The sequence below is a fragment of the Littorina saxatilis genome, linkage group LG4 (assembly GCF_037325665.1).
Source record: "Littorina saxatilis isolate snail1 linkage group LG4, US_GU_Lsax_2.0, whole genome shotgun sequence".
Classification (NCBI taxonomy): Eukaryota; Metazoa; Mollusca; class Gastropoda; order Littorinimorpha; family Littorinidae; genus Littorina; species Littorina saxatilis.
In genome coordinates this window covers 37199567-37224853 of record NC_090248.1, presented here as the reverse complement: position 1 = coordinate 37224853, position 25287 = coordinate 37199567, and the positions used below count along the sequence as shown (strand labels likewise).

General features: G+C 41.6%; 1 protein-coding gene and 1 long non-coding RNA gene across 3 annotated transcripts in view; one reads left to right on the top strand and one right to left on the bottom strand.

The window, feature by feature from the left end:
• Positions 1-6471, top strand: part of LOC138964654 (ubiquitin carboxyl-terminal hydrolase 19-like) — a 59399-nt gene extending 52928 nt beyond the window's left edge. Inside the window, exons 30-32 of one of the 2 annotated variants that reach the window (XR_011455171.1) lie at positions 1021-1246; positions 1632-4703; positions 4747-6471. Coding sequence is in view for 1 of the 2 variants with exons in the window: in XM_070336663.1 (XP_070192764.1) it covers positions 1021-1246; positions 1632-1800 (395 nt within the window). In the remaining variant the exon portion in view is untranslated. Of the gene's footprint in view, positions 1-1020; positions 1247-1631 lie in introns of both variants that reach the window. The other variant, XM_070336663.1, reaches the window with a different exon arrangement.
• Positions 1-25287, bottom strand: part of LOC138964660 (uncharacterized) — a 464957-nt gene that overhangs the window by 278245 nt on the left and 161425 nt on the right. The gene's annotated exons all lie outside the window — the stretch shown is intronic.

Genomic DNA, 25287 nt, shown 5'->3' with positions numbered 1-25287 from the left:
GATCGGTCCAGTAGTTTAGTCTGAATCGCTCTACACACACACACAGACAGACACACACACACGCACATACACCACAACCCTCGTCTCGATTCCCCCCTCTACGTTAAAACATTTAGTCAAAACTTGACTAAATGTAAAAAATACACAAAAGAAAGGATAGAAAGAAAGAAAGAAAGGAAGAAAAGCATGTTTGGGAAAGATAGCAGTCTATCCAGTTTGCAATATTTATTTTTTTATGTATTTATTTATTTTATTTATTCATTCATTCATTCATTCATTCATTCATTCATTCATTCATTCATTCATTGGCTCACGTAAGTGTAGCCTATGCGATCGTAACTTTGTCTGTCTGTGCGTGCGTGTGTGTGTGCGTGTGTGTGTGTGTGTGTGTTTGTGCGTGTGTATGTCTGTTGTAGAAACTCTAACATTTGAAGACGTCACATTACATTGACGTCACATTATGACGTAAGAGGGTTAGACGTCACGCGAAGGAAGTACTGAAAGTCTCGGTCATTATTATTTTGAGCGGGCCGAGACTCTGTTGGCAGTCGTGTCCCTGTAAGTAGGCTACATGCAGACAGACAGATCTAGATCTAGTGTCTCGCTTTCTTGCACAGTTTCACCTATGCTCTTTCTGTGTGTGTGTGTGTGTGTGTGTGTGTGTGTGTGTGTGTGTGTGTGTGTGTGTGTGTGTGTGTGTGTGTGTGTGTGTGTGTGTGTGTGTGTGACGGAGTGATTGAGTTTGTGTTACTGTTTGTCGATTTCTTACGTGAGCCTTGATGGCTTCGCCTCTTGTTTTTTCTATTGTTCAACCTAACCAGAACGAAAGAAAGAAAGAAAGAAGGAAAGAAAGAAAAGCGTATTTGGGAACGATAGCAGTCTATCCATTTTTCACTTTTTGTTTATTTATTTATTCATTCATTCATTCATTCATTCATTCATTCATTCATTCATTCATTCATTCATTCATTTAGTTATTTATCTATTGTTCAACCTAACACTTACCACCCCATCCCACAGGTTGGCGACTGTTTGATGACAGCCGCGTGATGGAAGTGTCCAGCGAAAAGAGCGCCATGACTAAAGACGCCTACCTCCTCTTCTACCGTTTGCGTCAGCCGTTCGTGCCCCCCGTCCCTCGCCCCATTGCTGCCCCTGAGGAGGAAGAGAAGAAGGAAGAAAAGGAGGAGGGGGTGGTGAAGGAAGTGAAGGAGGAGGAGACAACGTTTATGTCCCCGTGGCCCAGGTAAGGGGTAGGGTTGCGTTAAAGAGGCTGCGACTGTTCACTTTTGAGGTTTTGGGCGTGTACTTTTTAGCTGTTCACTTGCTTCTGTTATATTTCTATCATAATATTTTTATGGGGGTGGGGGGGTTGGGGTAAAGAATTCTTATCAACCCATACAAAGCAAATGTTCAAATGTTCTGTGAAGATTATATTACAACTCATCATCTAAAATTGTCTTTGTCTAATACTTTAAAGATTCTGTTGCGATTCAATATCTAATGTTATTTTCAAACCATGCACATTTCTTTTTAAATCTGAAATTGTCTGCCTAATGTCAAGATTCTATTGCCATTCTATATTAAATTTTAATTTTATTTTCTAACTGTTCATTTTTTTCCCCTTGCAGTTCAGCACCGGCAGAGATGAACACTCAGGACACTGCGGATGAGAAACGTGACAGCGAGAAAGACGAGAATGAAAGCGACGACTGCAGCGGAGGTGAAGGTCGTTTGGTGATGGACGTGGACACACCCGCCCCTCACCTGGACTATACAGACATGGACGCTGTCGACTGAGCCCGTCAGGCATTAAGTAAAGAGTCAAAGATATGTGAATTTTCTGATTGGAAGTAGAAGGCTTTTTTGAGTGAGGATTTGTGAGTGTGTGTTACGTCGTTTGTATTCTGTTGTTTTGCTATGAGTGTGATGTTTACTTTTTTCTTTGCTGTGAGAGAGTGTGATGTTTATTCTAATCTCTAATGCCTTGTTGTGTTCTATAAAGAGTCAAAGATCTGTGAATGTTCTAATTGGAAGTGGAAGGCTTTTGATAGAGGATTTGTGAGCGAGTGCAACGTTGTTTCAGTTTATATTGTGTTTTTTTGCTGTGAGTGTGATGTTTATTCTAATCTCTAATGCCTTGTTGCATTTTGTGACCTCCGAGAAACATTTTGTTTGGCTGTTAACAAAGAAATATACAGTGGTACCCGTGTTTAACGACTTAAAAAAATCTGAGATAATCAGGTCATAAGAAGGAGAGGTCAGTTTACGGAGGTAATAAACAGAACATGTGGAGAGATAAAAAATAAAAAATAAAAAAAAGGTCTTAAAAGGGGGTACAGTACCACCCTCCCCCCCCCCCCCTCCCCCCCTTTCTATTTTTAAGACTCCCTGATTGAAAACTCTCTCCCTTTTAAGACTTTTCTCAGATTTTCTCTTCATAAACTCTGCAAATTTACACCCATTTTAAGGCTGCCTCCTTTTAAAAACCTGATTGTCTCAGATTTGTTGAGGTTGCAGAAGGGAAATCCAGTGTATGTCCAAAGGGCGGGATACTCTTATCACATGTGCAAGGTCCAACACAATACACAATCTTTAATACACCCCTTCGGAGTTTCCAGTGCGCATGCGCGGCTAGTCACATTTTTGGCGGCAGGGGGCACTCCGTTGTACCAAACACACTCGAGATCCATTCCGCTTAAATCATGAAACTATCGTGGGACAAAAACGACAGAAATATCAAAGAGATAAGAGCTTACGAGGGAAAACTTGAACGCTATCGGCAATGTACCTCTTCTGAAGTCCTCGTGTTTGGTACAATTTGCAATCCCAGCATGCAATGCGCGGACTCTCGCCTGAGACTCCGAAAGGGTGTATTGCCCAAGGTTGGGAATTTTTGATGACATTGCGGTTAAGAAACATTTCAATCCAGCCATATACACCAACACACGCATCATTTATACAAACTGATCAACAACATTAATTTAAAAACAACACTGGACAGCATAAATATAACACTACATTCACTAAAACTAGCAGTATACACTCAAACTTCCTCGCCTCAAGTCACACACACACACACACACACATACGCACGCATGCACGCACACATGCACGCACGCACGCGCACACACACGCACACACACACACACACACACACACACGTCACTGCCTCATGCATTTTTATAACGTGACGGAAATCGCAGTCGCTGGTAGAAATAACAAAAATAGCTGATCTGTGGTGGAATACTTGATGGCTTACATGAGGAAGAAAATGTTTTTCTGATGAAAAATTGAAGGAATGATTTGTTTTGTTCTTGTTAAAGAGTGTGCGTCGGAATGAAAGGTTTGAACAAAAGTTGTTCTTGTATTGCGTGTACTTAGCTGTTGCACAACAGTATTTGTTTGTGATAATGCTATCCAGTGATAACATTAATTTTGTTGACGGCATACATTTCCGATGGAACAAATGTTCTTTGTCCCTTTTGGGAATTTGGAAGAGCCCACCTTTTAGTATGGATGGAATTGTTTTGGAAATTAAACTTTTTTTTTTCTTCACATTTTTAGTGAAATTGTTGAAACAGGATACGATTGAACTGATGTTTTGTCAAAGGAAAGTTTGAATAAGATCAAAACATGAGTGCATGAAGTTTGTTTGATAGATCTCATTGTTGTCTTTTGAATGAAAACTTCATGGAAGATGCATTTTGTGATGATTTTGAATGTGGATTTTGAACAAGATCTTATGAAACCTAGTCGTTCGATAGAAATTTTTATTAATTGTGTCGAATGAGTGAATGAAGTTTGTTACATGAAACTCCTTCTTGTCTTGTTCATAGAAAATGCTTTTCCTGATGTTTTTGAAATTGAATTTTTTAAAAACCGAGTGGTTTGGTTTAACATTTTTATTTGTATGAAATGAGTGAATGAAATTTGTGGCATGAAACTCTTTCTTGTCTTTTTTGGATTGAAACACTCAAAGGTTTTTCACGAAAGATGGGTAACCAATTTCACTGTGATAAGATACATATACATATTCACTTGTTGAGTGTTCGTGTGCTGTACATAATGTGTGAAAATACATTGGAAGCGAGAGGTTTCAGCGAATGGTTTGGGAAGAATGAGCTGCTGGTTTAGAATGAGGGAATTTGGGTGATGAATTTTTTTTCATGATCAGTTATTTTGGAACTACATATGTGTAACAACATATCGTCACGCTCATAAGATGATTGCCTGTCATTTTTTGATGTTTTGAGAAAAACGCAAGACACTTTCTTTGGTTTCTGAACAATCTGCCTATCTCATTTTAGTTATAAGTTGCAAACTGCCTATCTCAAGCAGTGACAGCTGGATAAACGTGAGATAAAGAGCTGACAGCAACGTTTTTAATCAGCAAAACTGCATAACAACCCACAAAGAGCTTTTGCATACTTTCACATTCTCAAAACAAGTCTTACTGTATCATTAAGAAAAAAAGAAAAAGTGCCTAACTCAAGAAACGAGATCGGCAGTTTTGCTTACGTTACCGTGGCAATGGTTTCCGATGGTCTGAGAGTTCGTACTCTCTAACACGTGATAAATACCCTTCCAGTAGCTTCCCCTGTAGTTTCACTACAGAAATGCCTAACACTGTGATAGTTTTTTGTTTTTTTGAGCGTGACGATATATTTACACATTAACATGATTCCATTTGAAACTTCGAGGTCGTCATCGTGGATTGACGCCCGTTCAATTAGGCTTTGGGAGGGCGTCAATCCACGATGAAGACTGAGAAGTTGCAAATGGAAGCATGTTAATGTTATTGTAATTCAATCTGACGACGATCTCTTTCCTGCTTTCATGCGGTTGTAAACAGACAGAATTGGTTCTGTTCTGTTCACACACTACTTTCAGTCCCCCTTACCCGCAAGGGTCAAGTCCCAAGAAATATGTCTCTGTATTCCTATCTTATTACTCTGCTCCTGGAGACAAGTTGAGGATGTATCAATGCGCCTCGCCAGCAGGTAGCCAATGGCCTTTTTAGCGAGTTGACATCGACAATTAATGACTGGTAATTTTTAATGAGTTGGGGCATTTTGATCAATCACAGGATCTGTTTCATTAAAATGCCAACTTGATTGAATTACAATTGTAATTGAACAATGGAACATTTGAATGTTTTTCCACATGTTTTCCATAGAAATCGGTATCTTTTTCTCACCTATGATAGAAAGGAAGAAAGTATGGTATTAAAACTATTTGAAATATGTTCAAAGTCTGGAATTTGAAAATTTGCAAGAGGCTGCCCTACCACTCCAGACATAAATTGGTATGAAAGCAGAATAGAATGAAATATTCAGGCATGGGAATTGTCAGCCGAAAGGCACATTTCTGCCGAATTTTTATTTTGTTCCGCCGAAAAAGCAAAAGTGTCCGCCTAAAAAATAAATGGGGGAGGCAAAAATACTGAATATAATGGCAAACTTGGAGCTCAGATGACACCAAATTGCACCATTTGGGTTCTTTGGAGAGAAAAAAATGTTGGGGGGGGGGGGGGGGGGCATGCCCCCGGACCCCCCTGGTAAGGCGTTGACTTTGCTATTACTTACATATTTTCAGCCTTTTTGACTATTTTCAGTTCCCATGCCTGAACTTTAGTGTTTGTTTATTTGTTTGTTTGTTGGATTGTTTGAACTTTTAATGGTAGGTTCACTTATATTCTTCTTTGCTGTGCAGTGATCGATGTGGTTTATTGTTTTGTACAATCCTCGTTTCTTTGTTTGTTTGTTTTTCGATACACTGGATTAATAGTTTAAACAATGCTGTATTGTGTTTTTAAAATAGGTAGCGTATGTTTTTCTGATCAGTTGTTGATAGTATACACCTTTTTATTCACATTTTATGAATTATATTGCTGACAAGAGTTTGTGTCTTGAGTATAAATTTTATTGATTTATGTGTCTGTGGGGGTCAAAAAAAAAAAAATTTTTATGCTTGACAGGAAAAGAAATATTTAATGAGCCTACTCACTCCTGATCGATCAGAAAGAAACAAATGAAAGAATTGTAAAAAGAAAAAGAAAAAAAGGTACACTGGTAAATGCCTTTACATTGTATTAAAACAGCTTGGAGGGTTTTGACTGTTATGTGAATCATTGAATAAGATCGGAATTCATCCAAGTTATAAACCAAAATGTGTGTGTGTTTGTTTGTGTTGGGAGGGGGAGGTGCTGTCCCGGGTTATTAGCTCATTTGGTTTTCAGGTTTAAAAAGAAAAGCTTGTGTGCATTTGTGTTAGTTCAGGGTATAGGTGAGAAGCCTGTTATCGGCCAATGGGGCATTAAAATATGAAATACCAAATTGTTCCGTCTGCCAAACAAGCAAGAGAGTGATTGACTTTTGCGACATGTCAACCAAATATGAAGTACAGTGACCTGTTAATTTTGACAATGTCTGATTTATTATTATATTATAGTAAATCAATGAAATTACAGGCATGCTGTGTGCTGAGTCTGGTCCAATTTCTAGTAGCCTTCACTCGTAAGTTTTCTATTATGTGTGTTAGTTGTGAAAAGACTCCAAATGCATACTAGATTTTGTTAATTTTTACGAGACATTGTGAGATACTCATTAGATTGTGTGTGAGAGAGAGAGAGGGGGCCCGGTAGCTCAGTTGGTAGAGCACTGGACTTGTGATCGGAAGGTCGCAGGTTCAAATTCGGGCCGGGCCAGACACGGGTCAACTTTATGTGCAGACCCAGAGACGGAAGCCATGTCCCGCCCCCCTGTCACCACAATGGCACGTAAAAGACCTTGGTCATTCTTCCATAAGTGCAGGTGGCTGATTACACCTAAACACGCAGACACCTGGGTAGCGCGACTCCATTGCTGCTAGCTTTCCACTGGGAAGAAACGACCCGAATTTCCCAGTGATAGGACAAAGTAATGAAAATGGAAAAAGCAAGGTCAAGTGGGGGGGGGGGGGGGGGGGGGGGTGTTGCATGCGTGTGCATGTGTTTGTGTGTAAATTCAGCTCTTCTCTACCTCTCGTGTTGATCTCATTGTAATCATTCAAAAATTAGTTCATGTTTTGTGTGTTATCATCCCCTACAGGGATTTAATTTAGCTCAGTTTCTTTCTACTCCTTCACTGGCAAGCCAGTTAGAAGCATGGCTACAAAATATTTCCTTGCAACAGTATAAAATCAGCATCATATCACTGTTATTGTCATATAACACAAATATGTAGTCAGTAAAAAAAAAAAACTCAGAACTCGAGCTTGATCGTTTGACTTACCGCAATATTGCGCTCATTTTTTTTATCCAAAAAGAAGCACTTTCATGTGTGGTGGGCATTATAAGATGTTTGATGGGTTGTTGACAGACCAGCTTTTTTGTCGGTCTGAGGGGGAGCATATCGTCTTTTGTTTCATATTTATTGACCAAGGCCGAAGATTACGTTGATTGTTCAGTTCTGTCGTCTGAGATGCCGTTCTCAGTATTCTCAGCGTTGAAGAATTTGTAAAGAGAAGAAAAGATAACAGCAGGAGAAATAAAAGTTGTGTGTGTATTTTGGGGCTTTTGGAGGGACGATTTCGAGTTTGAATCCATTCTTGCACATGCTCCAAAGCGTGTAAATTACAATCTTACACACGTTTGCTTTAGTAGTGGCAAAGAAGGAAAGCGTGTGACATTATGATTTATCCCTTTCAAACACCACAAAATGTATAGGCTGGAATGGTGGTGAAGCATTTATATATATGTACCTTGATCCCTATTTTACTTGAAAAACACACCTATGTTTTCAAAACTAGGAACTGACCATTCAACTGATTCACCATAGTGTAACATTGTTTTTGCCAAGAGAAGATCGAACTTACAGTACCCGGCAAAAGAAACGCAACTCATTCGCGCCCACTGTTGCCAGTGATTTTTCATCAGTTTCAAAGTGTCGTAAAATATGAGCCAGATAAGGTAAATCAAAAAGAAAAAAAGATTCGTGGAGGATAGTTTACTCGCTCTAGGATTAGTGCATAGTATTTAATCGTTTTTGTTTTTTACTTGTTCATAAATTGTGTTATGCAGGGTAGGGGTCGAGCGAGTCGTGATTGCAGGCAAACGTGTCACTTCAACACGCTACAAAAATCGTAAAAGTGCATATTTTTTAACAATCCTCCACGAATCTGTTTTTCTTTTTGATTTACCTTATCTGGTTCATATTTTACGACAAATTGAAAATGATGGGTACTTGAATTTGTGATCCACATATAGAGCATACCACTAAGTTTATCAGATTTTTATTAGAGCACAGGCATACAATGTCATATAACACAAATATGTTGTCAGGTTTTTTTTATCCAAAAAGAAGCACTTTCATGTGTGGTGGGCATTATAAGATGTTTGGTGGCTTGTTGACAGACCAGCTTTTTTGTTGGTCCAAGGGGACCATATCGTCTTTTGTTTCATCTTTATCGACCAAGGCCGAAGGCCTCGGTTGATAAATATGAGACAAAAGGCGATATACTCCCCGAGGACCAACAACAAAGTGCTGGTCTGACAACAAGCTACCAAACATCGTTTTTGTCATCATTTTGGTTGTGCAACAAAATGCACAATAACCCACAGGGAGACGAATTTTAAGAATCCAACTCAGGGCCACAAAGCATCGTCAAAGTAGCACGAGATAACACGTCAAACTTGTATGTGACGTCAAACGTAGCTTGTTGACGCTTTTCTTCCAGTCTGAAAATGTACAGAGCTGCGGTCATACCTGTGAATTCAGTAAGTGTTGAGCATATTTCTTTTCTTTTAAGTGTTTATGACTTTTCGTTGTGGATTTTGCGATTACAGAGATAAGTTGCAAATTGACCATGAGTCGCCGCGGTAATTATCAACATTGATTGGGTCTTTGAGAGTGAATGCTTACAATCGTTGTCCTCGGAAACACAAATCCAAAGCCACGATGGTTCCACACATCAAACAATCAGCCTGATTGGCTTTTACTTTGACAATCCACGTTTCACATGAAAGCTCAAACCCATTCACCATCTCGAGTTATTGCATGGGGAACATGAGATTTATTTACCAGGTGTTTGTGAATGAAAACTCGTGAAAATGATGACACTATGATTTATCCCTTTCAAACACCACAAAATGTATAGGCTGGAATGCTGGTGAAGCATATATATATATACCCTGTTCCCTATTTTACTTGAAAAACACACCTCTGTTTTCAAAACTAGGAATTGACCATTCAACTGATTCACCATATTGTAACAGTGTTTTTGCCAAGAGAAGATCGAACTTACATAGGGCGACAACATCCCTTTCATCAAACACCACCAAAAATCAGTCAGAATTCTTCCCAATTATTTTGTCCTGAGGAAAAAACCTTGACACTACACTGTGATCATTTCATTTATTCTGCACTGTTGCATCAGGTGTTAGGTCACAAAGAAGTCACACTTTTATAGACGGACCATATCCCTTTAAAACAAACATCAACACAAACACCAGTCAAGAAAGCGACCGCAGCATATGTTGTGATGTTACTTCTTTATTATTGCTCGGAAAAAAACCCTTGACACTACACTGTGATCATTTCATTTATTCTGCACCGTTGCGTCAGCGTTATGCCACAAAGAAGTCACACTCTTATTGATGGATGACATCCCTTTAAAACAAACATCAACATGAACACCAGTCCAGAATGCGACCGCAGCATATGTTGTGATGTTACTGAGTGTTAGTTGCCGGTGACAAAAAAATTCAGCTGAGGTCGCATGTTTGTCAGGAAAATAGCGAGCTCTCTGTATACAGCCTGTCGAGTGTGACGTCTAACTTGAAGGTCTGCCAAAAATGGTGACGTCAGACGATGGAGAGATAGGGAAGGAGAGGGGAGAGAAAGAGAGAGAGAGAGAGTGATTGTGTGCTTACATCAGCGAAAACATGTGTTGATAGTTAGTTTTGCCGCTTTGTGTTTGGGGGAGGGGTGGTGGGTGGCCTGTTGATTGTCTCCGTAACAACTGACCTTGATTAACATGACTGAATGTTTGGTTGTGTCGGGGTGTGATGTGTGGCGATGCGTGTTTTTTGGGGTCTGGTTGTGTTAGATCTCTCTCTCTCTCTCTCTCTCTCTCTCTCTCTCTCTCTCTCTCTCTCTCTCTCTCTCTCTCTCTCTCTCTCTCTCTCTCTCTCTCTCTCTCTCTCTCTCTCTCTATTTCACACACACACACACACACACACACACAATTATTCATGTGAAAAATAAGCCCCTTTTCATAATGTAAAAAAGTATAAACAAATCAGCTATAAAAATCACGATAAGAAAAATTGGGAAACAATCACCGCTTTTTTGTACTAAAACGAAAGAAAAAACTTGTTCAAGTGCAAGATTACTACTGTCGTTTGGGTATATAATTGTCTTTTTTAAAGAATGAAATGAGCATTGCGTGTTTGTTTTGTATTGTTGTTGCACGGTTTTGTTTATGTTTGTTTGTGTACGTGTGTGTGTTTTGTGGGGAGATCTGCAAAATCCGTTTTATAGATATTTCGACAGTCGGTGGGCGATTGGAAGTGGGGTAGGCGGGGGGGGGGGGGGGGGGTGTCATGATTCAGATACAATCCTGGGTGAAAGCCTCAACAGCTGTTCAAATTTGACCTTAATATGGCAATGACTTTGTTTACAAGGCCCTACATTATACTCTTTCTCTGTCCTCTTCGCCCCCGTCTCCCCCCCCCCCTTCTCTCTCTCTCTCTCTCTCTCTCTCTCTCTCTCTCTCTCTCTCTCTCTCTCTCTCTCTCTCTCTCTTTAATACAGGAAATAATTAGATCATTCCCTTCCAACATAATGAAAAAGCAATTTTCTGGGCTTTTGAAAGAAATGTGGTTAATTAAAGTTTACTGCATATTATAGGTAGGGTAATTTTTCCTTGCTCAAAGATTCCAGCTTGCCCTATGTACGTACACCGGATTAGAGTAGGAGTCGATAGATAATTATTGCTTACGTCAGCAACTTGACATTGACCTGCGTCAGGAGTAAAAATGAAAATCTGGCCATATGTTTGGTTTGTGTGCGAGCAATGGCCAGGACTGAAGGGGGCTGATACATGTGACTCTTTCTTCCTCTGTCTGTCTGTTTCGGTCTGTCTGTCTGTTTTTCTCTCTCTCTCTCTCTCTCTCTCTCTCTCTCTCTCTCTCTCTTCGGCTCTCTCTCCCTCTCTCTCTCTCTCTCCCTCCCTCTCTCTCTCTCTCTTCCCGGCTCTCCCTCCCTCCCTCTCTCTTTTCGACTCTCTCTCTCTCTTCGGCTCTCTCTCCCTCCCTCCCTCTCTCCCTCCCTCTCTCTCTCTCTCTCTCTTCCCGGCTCTCCCTCCCTCCCTCCCTCTCTCTTCCCGACTCTCTCTTCCCGATCTCTCTCTCCGAGTCTCTCTCTCTCTCTCTCTCTCTCTCTCTCTCTCTCTCTCTCTCTCTCTCTTCTCGACTCTCTCTCTCTCTTCCCGACTCTCTCTCTCTCTCTCTCTTCCCGACTCTCTCTCTCTCTCTCTTCCCGACTCGATCTCTCTCTCTCTCTCTCTCTCTATTCAGTCCCGACTCTCTCTCTCTTCCCGACTCTCTCTCCCTCTCTCTCTCAGGCTCTCTTCCCGGCTCTCTCCCCCCCCCCCTCTCTCTCTCTCTCTCTCTCTCTCTCTCTTCCCGACCCCCCCCCTCTCTCTCACTATATATATATATATATATGATATATTCTTTTTTATTTATTTCATCTAGGTATCTTCTTTTCCTTAGTTCTTTCTTTGTCCAACTCAGTGTAAGTAAGTGTTGAAAAGCCCAGTTTATTTCCAGCTTCTGTTTGCACATTAAAATTTATTAGATATCCACTCAATATGACACTGATAAACGAGTGTTATACGTGACCTATACCAGGACTCTATGTGCATGGGCCTTAATCGAAGCCCCAGGTCAAATTTGACAGCAGATAAAAATTATATCCCGCTTAGATGTGTCCTTTCACAGTGTCTGGATCAACTTATAAAGACCGGGGGTTACGGTTTATGAATATTTTTGTCGCCAGTCAAGCGAGTCGAGTTATTTATAGCTTTACGGTCGTAAAATTCGTCACGGATTTCTTTTTTAGAGCGCCGCCCACGTTTGGCTTTTAGGATTGTCGTGAACGTTATGTGGACTGCTTGCTATCTCAGCTGTTTGTAGCTCTCTTCCCATCTCCGGCCCCTCTTTTTCTCTTTCCGCTAGTGTTTGATGTTAACCAAAGATAATTTAAGCTATACTAGCCCAGAATATATCTTTGTGGTAACTAACTCGCTCTCCGGTCCCCCCCCCCCCCCCCTCTCTCTCTCTCTCTCTTTCTCGTTCTCTCTCTCTCCCTCTCTCTCTCTCTCTCTCTCTCTCTCTCTCTCTCTCTCTCTCTCTCTCTCTCTCTCTCTCTCTCTCTCTCTATATATATATATATATATATATATATATATATATATATATATATATATATATATATATATAAAACATCAGAAAAATATATATATCTCTCTCTCTCTCTCTCTCTCTCTCTCTCTCTCTCTCTCTCTCTCTCTCTCTCTCTCCTTCTCTCTCTCAACTCTTTTTAAAAAGTAGACCTTTTCGCCCGTAAATGATATTACTCTTCCTCCTCTCTCCATCAAACAGGCAATGAGCTAGATCACCAGACTGTCTAGTTTTGAAGTGCCAACAGATTGTGTTTGAAGTTAACAATTTTCAGCTTATTATTATCGGTGATACGAACGCTTCTCTGATAGAACGCCACGCCAAATAGAGCGAGATGGCAGCAGATGGTCGGCCTAGAATTATTAGGTCCATTATGGAAACTTCGATTTCCTCAGTTAACCTCATATTTAGTCCAGCGAGAATGTTTAGCCTGTATTTTGATAGGTTTCACTTTGTCTGTTGGTCTGTTTGTTTTTATGTCTGTCTGTCTCTTTGTTTGTCAGCTGATGTTTACCCCGTATATTGATAGGTTTCACTAGCTAATCACTTTGTCTGTGTTGGTCTGGGGTTTTTTTTCTGTCTCTTTGTCAAGTTTGTCCGCACTTAGATCTCTGGTATTAGTTTTCAGGGTCGATTGAGTTGAAATTTAAATGTGTAGCTTGTTTTAATATAAGTAGGGTTTGTTACAGTAGTATCAGGGGGATGGGTGTGGGGGGGGGGGGGGGGGGTGTTTAGATGTTTAACCGTTAATTCTATAAACTCAAAACAAAACAACTGATGGAAATATTTTCTGTAGCGTGGGATTTCTTAAAAGATCAGGCATCAGCATTGAATATTTACTTTTTTCCGCTAAATTTTGACTTTAAAGTCTGTCTCTAATATTCAACTGATGACTGTAGTTGATAAAACAGAAGTTTCATAGCCGTTGTCTCGATATAAGCGCTTCCAGTTTGTATTTAAATATATGACTTCCATTACTAGAGTGCCGGTTTTTTTTTGTTTTGTTTTTTTAAATATTTATCTATGTCTCTGGTATAACAAAGTCATCCATCCAACATTGACAGGTGGTTTTCTGAACGATTATGGTTTATAGTGTGTGTCTGTTTTCTTGCATGCCTAACATAATTATGAATAATGTCTTTTTTTTCTTTTTTTTTTTTTTTTGGGGGGGGGGGGAGGGGGGGAGCGAACGTTATGTTGTTTTATAAACTTGGTAATGCAGCTGAGCAGACTAAAGCGGCCATGCAAAGAGATGTGATCGTTTGATGTTGTTTCTGGTCTTTCACATAGAGAATGTGTATGATAACAATGATCTGGGGTTGTGTTGTTGATTTTCAAATCACTGACTTTGGTGACTCAGTGTCTGAATTAACTCAAAACTGACTTCTTGTTATGAATAAATACAAAATAAAGCGAGTGAATGAACACATCCTAAATAAATTGACTATTTGAGTGGATCTGGTTTTTGATTAGTGCATGCTTAACACTGAATGGAGTAGACTTTTACTGTTTATACCAAACACGAACAAATTCACACTTAAAAAAAAAATGTATGTTTATTCCTGGAATAAAATTCGTCTGTTCAGATTTGGAACTTGCCGGCTTTGGATGGTTGTTATATCAGTGTCTGTGCGTGTCACGGTGTGTGTGTGTGTGTGTGTGTGTGTGTGTGTGTGCATGCGGCGCGTGTGTGTCAGTGTGTGTGTGTGGTTGTATTCCTCTGTAGTGTATTCCTCTGTTCAGTTTACCCAAAATAAACCAGCAAGTCAGCACTGATTAATCTAAACAACAACAGAAACTCAAAAAACAAACAAACACATACTACACCAAAACATCCCCAACCCAACCCAACCCATGAACCCAGGACAGGAGTTTCACAAATCGGTACACAAGCTCAAAACGTCTCAGTTGCCGCGAGGCCAGGGCAACACAAAGAACAGGCCTGACAGAGCAAGGGCGGAGGGAAACCAAAACTCCCGGAGTTCTTTGTTCGAACGGCCGTGCCAAGGACAACCGACGAGGAAAGCTGACAGCGATGCGAAACTCGTGTTTCGCCCAGTTTCGTTTTCCAAGCAAAACATGGGACCGCAATGTTATGGAGACTCTGCGTGCCTTATTTCTATCTCGCTATTCACGCCCTCTTTCTTGGCTGTTGAAGTTTCTGTGTGTCAAGGGTTCAGTGTTTTGTCTGTTTTGGAATTTTCGTTTCTGGGTGCTTTTTTTTTTTTTGCGGTTGTTTAGTTCCTCATATTTTAGGCCTACACTTTTCCGGCCTGTATTTCCTTGCCGATTTTGATTTCTTGTTTGTATGTGCTTTTCGTGGTTGTTCCTTCTGTACTTCACCACACACACACACACACACACACACACACACACACTCCCCCTCTCAATCCCCCCCCCAGTCCCACCCCCACACGCAAACACCCGATGATACTTACCCTTGAGGTATCCCCCACATGCCCACCCCTGGCACCACCTGGCTTGCTTGTTATTTTTTTTTTTTTTTCAGACCTGGCTTGGTTTGTTGTGCTATATCTTCCGTGTTGTTTCTTACTTGGTTGACACTGTGTATGGAGTACGTATATTGGGTTTTGTCCCTTGTCTATTTTGTCTGTTTGTCTGTCAGTTTCCTTCCGGTTTGCTGCTGTGTATATTGTGTGGTATGGGACGTGCCTCGGTTTGTACTGTTCGCTCTTTTGTCGTTAGGTTCGTGAAGTTTGTTGGCTGTCGTCATCATCATCACCAGTGTCAGTCTGTCGGCCTCAATGAACCGGCTGGTCAAGTGAACTTGCATTTCATCACTGAACAATCTGGCCAAATGACTCAGAGCTACAGCATCGCTTGCCACATTATCGTCGTCATCATCGGCGTCATCAGCATATGGCTGGCTTATCAGTCATCACTTTCCTCTTATCGTTATCATCAGCAGTAACACCATCATTTCCCCCTTCTCCTTCGTCTTGTTACATCATCGTCGTCGTCATCATCATCATCATAATCATCATCATCATTTTCTTCTTCTTCTTTCAATTATTTTTCTCCAAGGCAACAATGCCTAACCTAGTGCATAACCGATCACACAAGTTGTCAAGCGAAACCCTTCCCACAGCAAAACATATGTCGGTTCAAAACAAAAACACGCCGGGCCTTGCCAGAAAAATGCATCGAACGAACATCTTTATCTACGCTGACTGACTTACCAAGCCGCCATATGGCGTATCACATGCATCCATAAAAAAACACACTGAGTGTGCAATAATACCAGCTGACTAAGGTTTTAGGAGTGCTAACCAGAGGCACAACTTTGTTGACAGCTGTTCTTTCCGTTGGAAGATGCAGAAGGCTCGTTTCCCCTTTCCATCTTCCATTTTGTGCGATTTCAGCACTTGCTCGCGTCAGCATTATTTTGGGTGGTGTATTATATGCAGCACACCGGTCGCCAGCACACCAGCTGTGCACGAGGAAGTGTGTTTTGTATGTCAGATCACAGCAGCTTTGGAACGAGGGTGGGATGGAAATGGATTATTACTGAGACTGTAGAGCAAACATAGAGGGGAAAGTGACACGCACATCTCGGTTTTCACGTGCTAACTGTAGGCCCCTATCTGATCGCATGACATGAACCGCATGATAACAAAGGGGTAGAAAGCAGGCGCTGGAGACCTTGGCAGTTCATCGGTTAATTCATTCCTGGTTGCGTAACTGGTTTAATATAATTTGTCGTGAGGGCGGCTTTGTTGAACAACAGAGAGAAAGATAGAACCAGACAGAGACGAGAGAGAGAGAGAGAGAGAGAGAGAGAGAGAGAGAGAGAGAGAGAGAGAGAGAGAGAGAGAGAGAGAGAGAGAGAGAGAGAGAGAGAGAGAGAGAGAGGGCAGACAGACAAACAGACGGTCGTTTCCATCTTCGTGGTATATACATGTACTAATTAAAGCAGTCAACAGAAGCTCTGGACAGAAGCTGTATCAAAAGAGACACAGTCACACCTTTAGTCTCTCATCACTAGCTTTTCTCAGTTTTGTGTTTGTTGTCCTCCACAGCCGTACGTGTGTACACAGAATGTACACATCTTTACTAGCTGACGGAACAGGCTGACACAGTTACAAACCGGCGTAGAAGTCTATCTGTACAGTCAGTCAACGAGCACACACCATGTTACGAGACAGTGAAAGGAAAAAAACACTGAGCACCCCCCCCCCCCCCCCCCCCCGCCCCTACCAGGCACAAGCAGCCCTACTTTCGCTCAGTCTCCTTTTAGCCCAAGATCAGCTAGCTGCAGTGAATGAAGCAATCCGCTGGCACTGACAGGTGGAGCGTTTTCATTACCACGATGTGAAGGTAGGACGCACACGTTCGCTATGGGGCTGGACTCGGATATCAGGTCGTTCGAGTTGGAATCTCTACAATTTGACACCTGACAAATAGGTGTAAAAGGACCACAGGATATTACTCTCTCCCCGGTGCCTCTCTCAAATTAGCTGGCCATTCCCCTCTTTTTTTCTCATATCAGCTCTTCCCTTCGCTTTATAATCATATAGGGTAGCTTTCAGTACTGATAAGCGAAATGAATGAATTAACGATGTTTACTGAGTCCACTTTTACCTAATTCACACCACAGCCGTCCACCTTGCAGACAGGCTAGAAGTAGAACTAAGCGCCATCAGCAAGCTGCTCTTCCGTTGTAAGTACATGGAGGGTCTTGTAAGGAGAAGAATCAAAACAAGGCGTAAGGCGAAAATACAACATTTAGTCAAGTAGCTGTCGAACTCACAGAATGAAACTGAACGCAATGCAACGCAGCAAGACCGTATACTCGTAGCATCGTCAGTCCACCGCGCACGGCAAAGGCAGTGAAATTGACCAGAAGAGCGGGGTAGTACTTGCGCTGAGAAGGATAGCACGCTTTTCTGTACCACTCTTCGTTTTAACTTTCTGGGCGTTTTTTTTTATCCAAACATATCATATCTATATGTTTTTTGAATCAGGAACCGACAAGGAATAAGATGAAAGTGTTTTTAAATTGATTTGGACAATTTAATTTTGATAATAATTTTTATATTTTTAATTTTCAGAGCTTGTTTTTAATCCAAATATAACATATGTATATGTTTTTGGAATCAGAAAATGATGGGGAATAAGATGAACGTAAATTTGGATCGTTTTATAAAAAAACATGTTGTTTTTACAATTTTCAGATTTTTAATGACCAAAGTCATTAATTAATTTTTAAGCCACCAAGCTGAAATGCAATACCGAAGTCCGGGCTTCGTCGAAGATTACTTGACCAAAATTTCAACCAATTTGGTTGAAAAATGAGAGCGTGACAGTGCCGCCTCAACTTTCACGAAAAGCCGGATATGACGTCATAAAAGACATTTATCGAAAAAATGAAAAAAACGTCTGGGGATTTCATACCCAGGAACTCTCATGTCAAATTTCATAAAGATCGGTCCAGTAGTTTAGTCTGAATCGCTCTACACACACACACAGACACACAGACACACATACACCACGACCCTCGTCTCGATTCCCCCCTCTACGTTAAAACATTTAGTCAAAACTTGACTAAATGTAATGAGGGAATTGTTTGTTTACTGCTCACGCGTCATGGTGTAAGAATCACAACAATAGGCTACTTGTTCATTTACGAGGATTGCACGGAAGTACAGCAGCACATTTTCAGTTGTGGTGAATTTGCGGAAGTGACCCACACACGGACAGGCAATCCTGGAATTTGCTTGAGTGATTTTGAAGATTCCTAGGTTTCTTTGCTGCCCCAAACATACTGCAAACCGTCACCACAAAAGAAAGTACACAGACCTCCACTACAACCGTGACCGTGACCTGCCACCACTAGAAGCGGCAACGTCAAAAGCAGACATCAACCAACCAAAACTTGACTGTCTGTTGTTACTTTCGTCTGTGTAACCATCTCTGCAACCATCAGAGGAAAACACACACACTAGGACGCACAAACACAAACACAGGCAGACAGACAGACAGACAGACAGACAGACAGACACATACACAGACACATACACACACACCGACACACATTCACACACATTCACACACACACACACACACACAACTTGTAGGCTGTACAACTGACCACAGCAGGTTACATAGCCTTGGGAGGTAAACTTGGCAGGCCATTATAAAAGAGATAAGACGATCGAGTTGTAAAAGATAAGAAGAGTTGATAAAGTCAAGCCTATATATATGGGTTATCTCTACAATCTGTCAAATGATGGAGATAATTTACAATCTCACAAATGACACAAAGTTAGAAAGTCTGTGTCTACCAGACGGAATTAGTGATCATTCAGACAGGTTACTGCCCATGGATACCAATTAGTTATCCTTGTGGGAAATTCACACCTGGCCGCGGCATCAGCTTGTCATTGTTGTTGCGAGCGGCGGTCGGGGTTCACACAGTTGTGTCTGATCCTGACCCTTTTCTCACCTCAAGACACCTGTCAGTCTCGATCATCGGTGGCTTGGCCTCAGCAACTGTGTTCCTTTCATTCTTTGAAGTCCCCCCTATTCCGCCGGGTATTGTTCACGCAAAGCTTTGTATAAGACAGTGGAACCCGCCTTTAAAGACCCCCAATTTAAGAATCCCCCCTTTCCCCTCACATTTTGAAGACCGTACTTTCCCAGAATGTGTGTTCATACCTTCTGTAAATGTATTTCTGTTTTTTAAAGAGTCCCCCCTTTTTAAGACCTGATTTTTTTCTCAGATTTGTGGAGGTCTTAATATGGTCTTCGTGTACACTACATTGGGGTGTGCACGTTAAAGATCCCCGTGAAATCGCCGTGAGCTCTTGTGAGAAACGGCGATTAATAAATGTCCATTATTATTATTATTTATCCCACGATTGACAAAAGGGTCTTTCCTGGCAAAATTGTATAGGCATAGATAAAAAAATGTCCACCAAAATACCCGTGTGACTTGGAATAATAGGCCGTGAAAAGTAGGATATGCGCCGAAATGGCTGCGATCTGCTGGCCGATGTGAATGCGTGATGTATTGTGTAAAAAAAAAATCCATCTCACACGGCATAAATAAATCCCTGAGCCTTGAATATGTGCGCAATATAAATTGCATAAAATAAAAAAATTTAAAAAAAATAAAAAAATAAAAAATTTAAAAAAAAATTAAATCCCTGCGCTGAGAACTGTACCCACGGAATACGCGCGATATAAGCCTCATATTGATTGATTGATAATTATGGGGTTCCACTGTACAGGTTTCGGTTCTCAGGAGTCTCACATCTCAACCCACCTCGCTTCAAAGTCTTTGTTCCCGAGGCTGACGAAGACCCACGTGTCCTGAAGCGTCCCGCCTGTCCTCCGACCCCCACTGATTAAACTACCATTGTGATTTGTGAACATCCTGCCACAGCCCAGCAGTCAGGGCCATTCAAGGCCCAAAAAAACAGCAAAAACACACGCCGCCGCGGCCATATACAAAGTCTCGTCAAATAACGGTACCCGGTGAGAGACTGGGGATGAAAACGCAGCCTACCGGGCACCCGCCCACAAGAGTGCTTTGTGTTTTTTTCTCCCCGAGACAGCCCTTACGATGGAGAAAGGGGAGGGAAGAGCGTAAGATGAGGGTCATGGCTGCCGTATTTTGACGGGGTGGCATGACTTCAGAATGCGAACAAAGAACCGGTGTTGCTTTTCTCTCTGTTGCCCCTTATCGAAAACGCTCCCAGGCTTGGATAAAATTAAAAGTGGTGGATAAGTCGGGTCCAATTATTTAGCTTGGAAAAAAGAGTTTGATAAAACCGATGTAAGTGTTGTGCGTAGCTTACTTTAGGTGTAATGAAGACTTTGACTAAGAAACTGCATGGCGAGTAAAGAAAGAGATTAGCGAAGAGAAGGAACTGATATAGCTCAGTTGTGTCACTGAGTGTAATGCTTTCAAAAAGCCCAATTTCACAGTGTTTGCGATCAAGATAAGTATCACAAATGAAGTCGGCACTTCGTGAATAATATCAGGGGAGGAGGGGGCGGGGCCGGGGGGGGGGGGGGGAGGGGGGAGCCGAGCAGATCAAGAAATGAAAACAGAAATCAGTCCTGAAATGTGACAATGATTCTACTTAATTTGTGTGTTTCTTGTTTCGAAGCAAAGCTGATTCTCACCATATATCCTAGAGCACTATCACAACTTTGACTTCCCGTCCTGTCTTTGTTCTTCATCTTTTGTAAATAAATCTGAAAGGCTTTGGAACAAAATGTTATCTTTACTGACCATACTCAACCAATCAGTTTTGTAACTTCGGATAAGCAACGTGAAAGACTGGGTGATGCATAGAGTACAGCGCTTGAGGTGCAAAAATACATCGAGAAGCATTGAGCTACACTATTGATATAATGTAATGTATTGAGAGAGAGAGAGAGAGAGAGAGAGAGAGAGAGACAGAGACAGAGACAGAGAGAGAGAGAGAGAGAGAGAGAGAGAGAGAGAGAGAGAGACAGACAGACAGACAGACAGACAGACAGACAGACAGAGACAGAGAGACAGAGACAGACAGAGAGTGAGAGAGAGACAGAGAGAGAGACAGAGACTGACTGAGTGAAAGAGAGAGAGAGAGAGTGTGTGTGTGTGTGTGTGTGTGTGTGTGTGTGTGTGTGTGTGTGTGTGTGTGTGTGTGTGTGTGTGTGTGTGTGTGTGTGTTTGTGATCAACACATAATGCCACAACTGGATCTGCTCCCAAAACATCGTTCCAGCAAATTTTGCACACAGGACCTTTTCTGCAAGGGAACCACCGAAACAAGAACACCGGTGCTAGCCCGCTTGTTTTTTGCGCGTGGGAGGCGCGTGCGTTTTGGCGGCACGCTCCGAGTCGGCTTTATTGATCGCACGCTGTTCAATGGCAAATATTTCTTTCTCTCACATAACATCTCTTGAGTTGAATAGCATGAAGAGATATTTGCTTTCGATAGGTCCATGCCCGGCCATCTGTCGGGAAATCCCTGGCTCATAACTGCATGGCGCAAAAGCTCAGTATTAATTTTTTTGAAAATGTTTAACACTTTAGGTTTTGTTGAGATTTGTTTTATTTGTTGTTTTTCGTGTGTGTGTGTGTGTGTGTGTGTGTGTGTGTGTGTGTGTGTGTGTGTGTGTGTGTGTTGTTGTTGTTGTTGTTGTTGTTGTTGTTTTTGTTATTTCATATTCTTGGTGTTGAATGGTGTGGTTATAATAACTGAAGCAGATATCACTCGTGAATCCCATTTTTTGAGACAGGCGGCTTTACCACTGAGAAAACTGTAAGACAACATGACAAGCGCAATTTTCACATTGACTGAAACAGACCACTTTCCATGCTAGATGTACCCATGGGTTATTCTCCAGAGCTGAGTGCCATTGTGTGACATGCATTCTCAATACTTTAAATGATTATAACTTTTATTATTCGTTGAATGACTTGTTACACATCGACCTTGATAGTTTTATTCTTCTTCTTCTTCGTCGTTCGCTAGATAGTTTTATTATAAGAACCTTTTCTAATTCCTATTAACTCGATGTTCTTTAACTATATTTATACATAAATGCATATAGTAAAGCAGTATGCATTGTTAGAGGATCTTCTAGTAGCAGTGTTCAAATGTCGAAGCTGCTTTTCCCAGTTTTACCTAAGACCGACTGTACATTGTGTTATTGTATTTGTCAGACTTGATTGTACCAAGTCCCTACACATGTTGTGATGCGCTTAGAGCCAAACATTTTGTTTTTTGTAAGGGATAGGCGCAATATAAATACACCTTATTATTATTATTATATTAAATGGCAACTAGAATGCATCATCTTTACTTTGTTCAATTAAACTCCAGTTAGATAATATGATACAGCTCGTTTTTCACCTTGCCATACTTGCTTGACACTGTTTCTACAGAGATCTACAGGCTACAGAGGCAACCTAAACTGTTTCTACAGTCTACAGAGACAACAGAAACTGTTTCTACAGTCTACAGAGGTAACACTACCAACAGAAATGTTCTTATTGTTTCTACTAGTGACACTGTTTACAGGGGTAACACTACTAACAGAAACAGTTTCTGCGGTTAACAGGGGTAACAGAAACAGTTTCTACAGTCTACAGAGACAACAGAAACTGTTGTCTACAGTTTACAGGGGTAACACTACTAACAGAAACAGTTTCTGCAGTTAACAAGGGCAGGGACCTAGCCTATATTTAGAGGTCTATGACAAGGGTAACAGAAACAGTTGCTAGAGTCTACAGAGACAACAGAAACTGTTTCTACAGTCTACAGAGACAACAGAAACTGTTTCTACAGTCTACAGAGACAACAGAAACAGTTGCTAGAGTCTACAGAGACAACAGAAACTGTTTCTACAGTCTACAGAGACAACAGAAACTGTTTCTACAGTCTACAGAGACAACAGAAACTGTTTCTACAGTCTACAGAGACAACAGAAACTGTTTCTACAGTCTACAGAGACAACAGAAACTGTTTCTACAGTCTACAGAGACAACAAAAACTGTCTACAGTCTACGGAGACAACAGAAACTGTTTCTACAGTCTACAGAGACAACAGAAACTGTTTCTACAGTCTACAGAGACAACAGAAACTGTTTCTACAGTCTACAGAGACAACAGAAACTGTTTCTACAGTCTACAGAGACAACAGAAACTGTTTCTACAGTCTACAGAGACAACAAAAACTGTCTACAGTCTACGGAGGCATGCAACAGAAATGAGAAACGCTGTTTCCAGACGTGTTCAGAGAAACAACACAGGAAGAACAACAACAACACACACAAAAACAATAATAACACACACCAAAAAAAATCAACAAACACAGACTTTCACAGTTTAATGTGCCACCGGGCCTTGCTGTCTTGACAGTGTCAGTGATCAGTGTTTTGTCAGGTTGTAACAGCTGGCAGTGGCAGTCATGCAAAGTATCACGTAGGCCTCTAGCCAGCCTGGTACAGCGGCTTATGGTGAAACGGTCGCAAGGCTTTGTTTACCGTCGGGTGACCGAGTTACAAGCGTTCAGTATGTTGTGTGTGTGACTTTGTATCCCACTAAAATGGCGTCGGATCAGTTCCCCATCACTTATTTTCCCCCACAAACCCGGGGCTATTGTCTGCAGTGAAATCGCTTAATTCGTGTACCGTCTGTGGATTTAAGATTTTCATCTGCGTGCGCTACAGAGAGACAGACAGACACACACACACACACACACACTCGATCTCTCTCTCTCTCTCTCTCCTCACGGTGTGTTTGGTGTGCGTTCACTTCAACAAAGTCAGTCAGATTCCGTCTTTTTAGCTCAGAATCAATGGTATACTGCAAGAACATTATTGTAAACGCTGAAAAGTGTTTATTTTTCACTCTCAGAGACTGCCTTGTTTGATCACAGGCGAAGGTATCGTCCACTGGACTACTACTATCACAGACTACTAGTAGTCTTTCTGTGATAGTAGTAGTCCAGTGGACGATACCTTCGCCTGTGGTTTGATGTAAACCGATGTCATCGAGGGCTGTCGACAGCAACTGCTTATTGCACTTTTTCCCTTGTGGCTTTCAACAACGATTTTCAAAACAACGCAAGGCACTGATCGACACACTCACTTCCATGTAAAAAAAAAAAAAAAAAAAAATCACTCACACCGCAAGTTATGCAACCACCGATAAGAGAATGATGTCAGTAAACATATCAACCAAGCTGACTCAGAAAAGAACACAGCTTTGAAATTCTGGCTTGCTGTGTTTGTCATCGTGTTGAATCACCCACCTGCATCGAACAATCTATATACAACGCACGCAAATATTTCGCAAGAACCGTAAAATGATGTTTATTGCGGGTCAACCACACGAACATTTTCATCCTGTTGCAGAAGCCTCAAAATCACAAGTTTCTCGAAGGTTTTACTGAATAAGCATTCGTTTTGGAGTATTTTGGAGTAACAAGGTTGACCACTTTTTCGCACTGCCACTGCACAAACTACACTGAACCTAAACCCCGATCTAAAAATAGCACAATAATAAAGTATGTTTCTCAGCCAGCTCTATCCAACAAAGGTGACCCGCAAAGATTTACTACTGGATTCTGATTGGCTGTTTTCTGGGACGGTTTAGCATACGACCTCAACCTGCAGCTGTGCAGCGCGTTCTCATGCGTTTGAGAATTGTATGGTAGCCTCTTTTGAGTCAAAATAGCATCGTTATTGTTTAAATTGTTTGGGCGGGGATGTAGCTCAGTCGGTAGCGCGCTGGATTTGTATCCAGTTCAGGGCCGGACCCAGGGGGGGGGGGGGGTTCCAGGGGTTCCGGAACCCCACCCCTGGAAAAAGCACGTACCTTGCTTTGACTTTTACTAGTTTTAGCACCAAAACAATGCTGCTCTTAACCCTCAAAACAAGGCCCAGAATGCACCAGATTGCACAGATTTTAACCGTTTTTTAAATATTTTCCGGGGGAGCATGCCCCCGGACCCCCCTAGTTCGCGCGCCTGCTTTGCTTCGCCACTTCGCTGATTTGCCCCCCCCCCCCAAAAAAAAAAGGAGGAACCCCCCACCTTACAACTCATTTGGTCCGGCCCTGCAGTTGGCCGCTGTCAGCGTGAGTTCCGGTCCCCACGTTCGGCGAGAGATTTATTTCTCAGAGTCAACTTTGTGTGCAGACTCTCCTCGGTGTCCGAACACCCCCGTGTGTACACGCAAGCACACTGAGACCAAGTGCGCACGAAAAAGATCCTGTTATCCATGTCAGAGTTCGGTGGGTTATAGAAACATGAAAATACCCAGCATGCTTCCTCCGAAAACGGCGCATGGCTGCCTAAATGGCGGGGTAA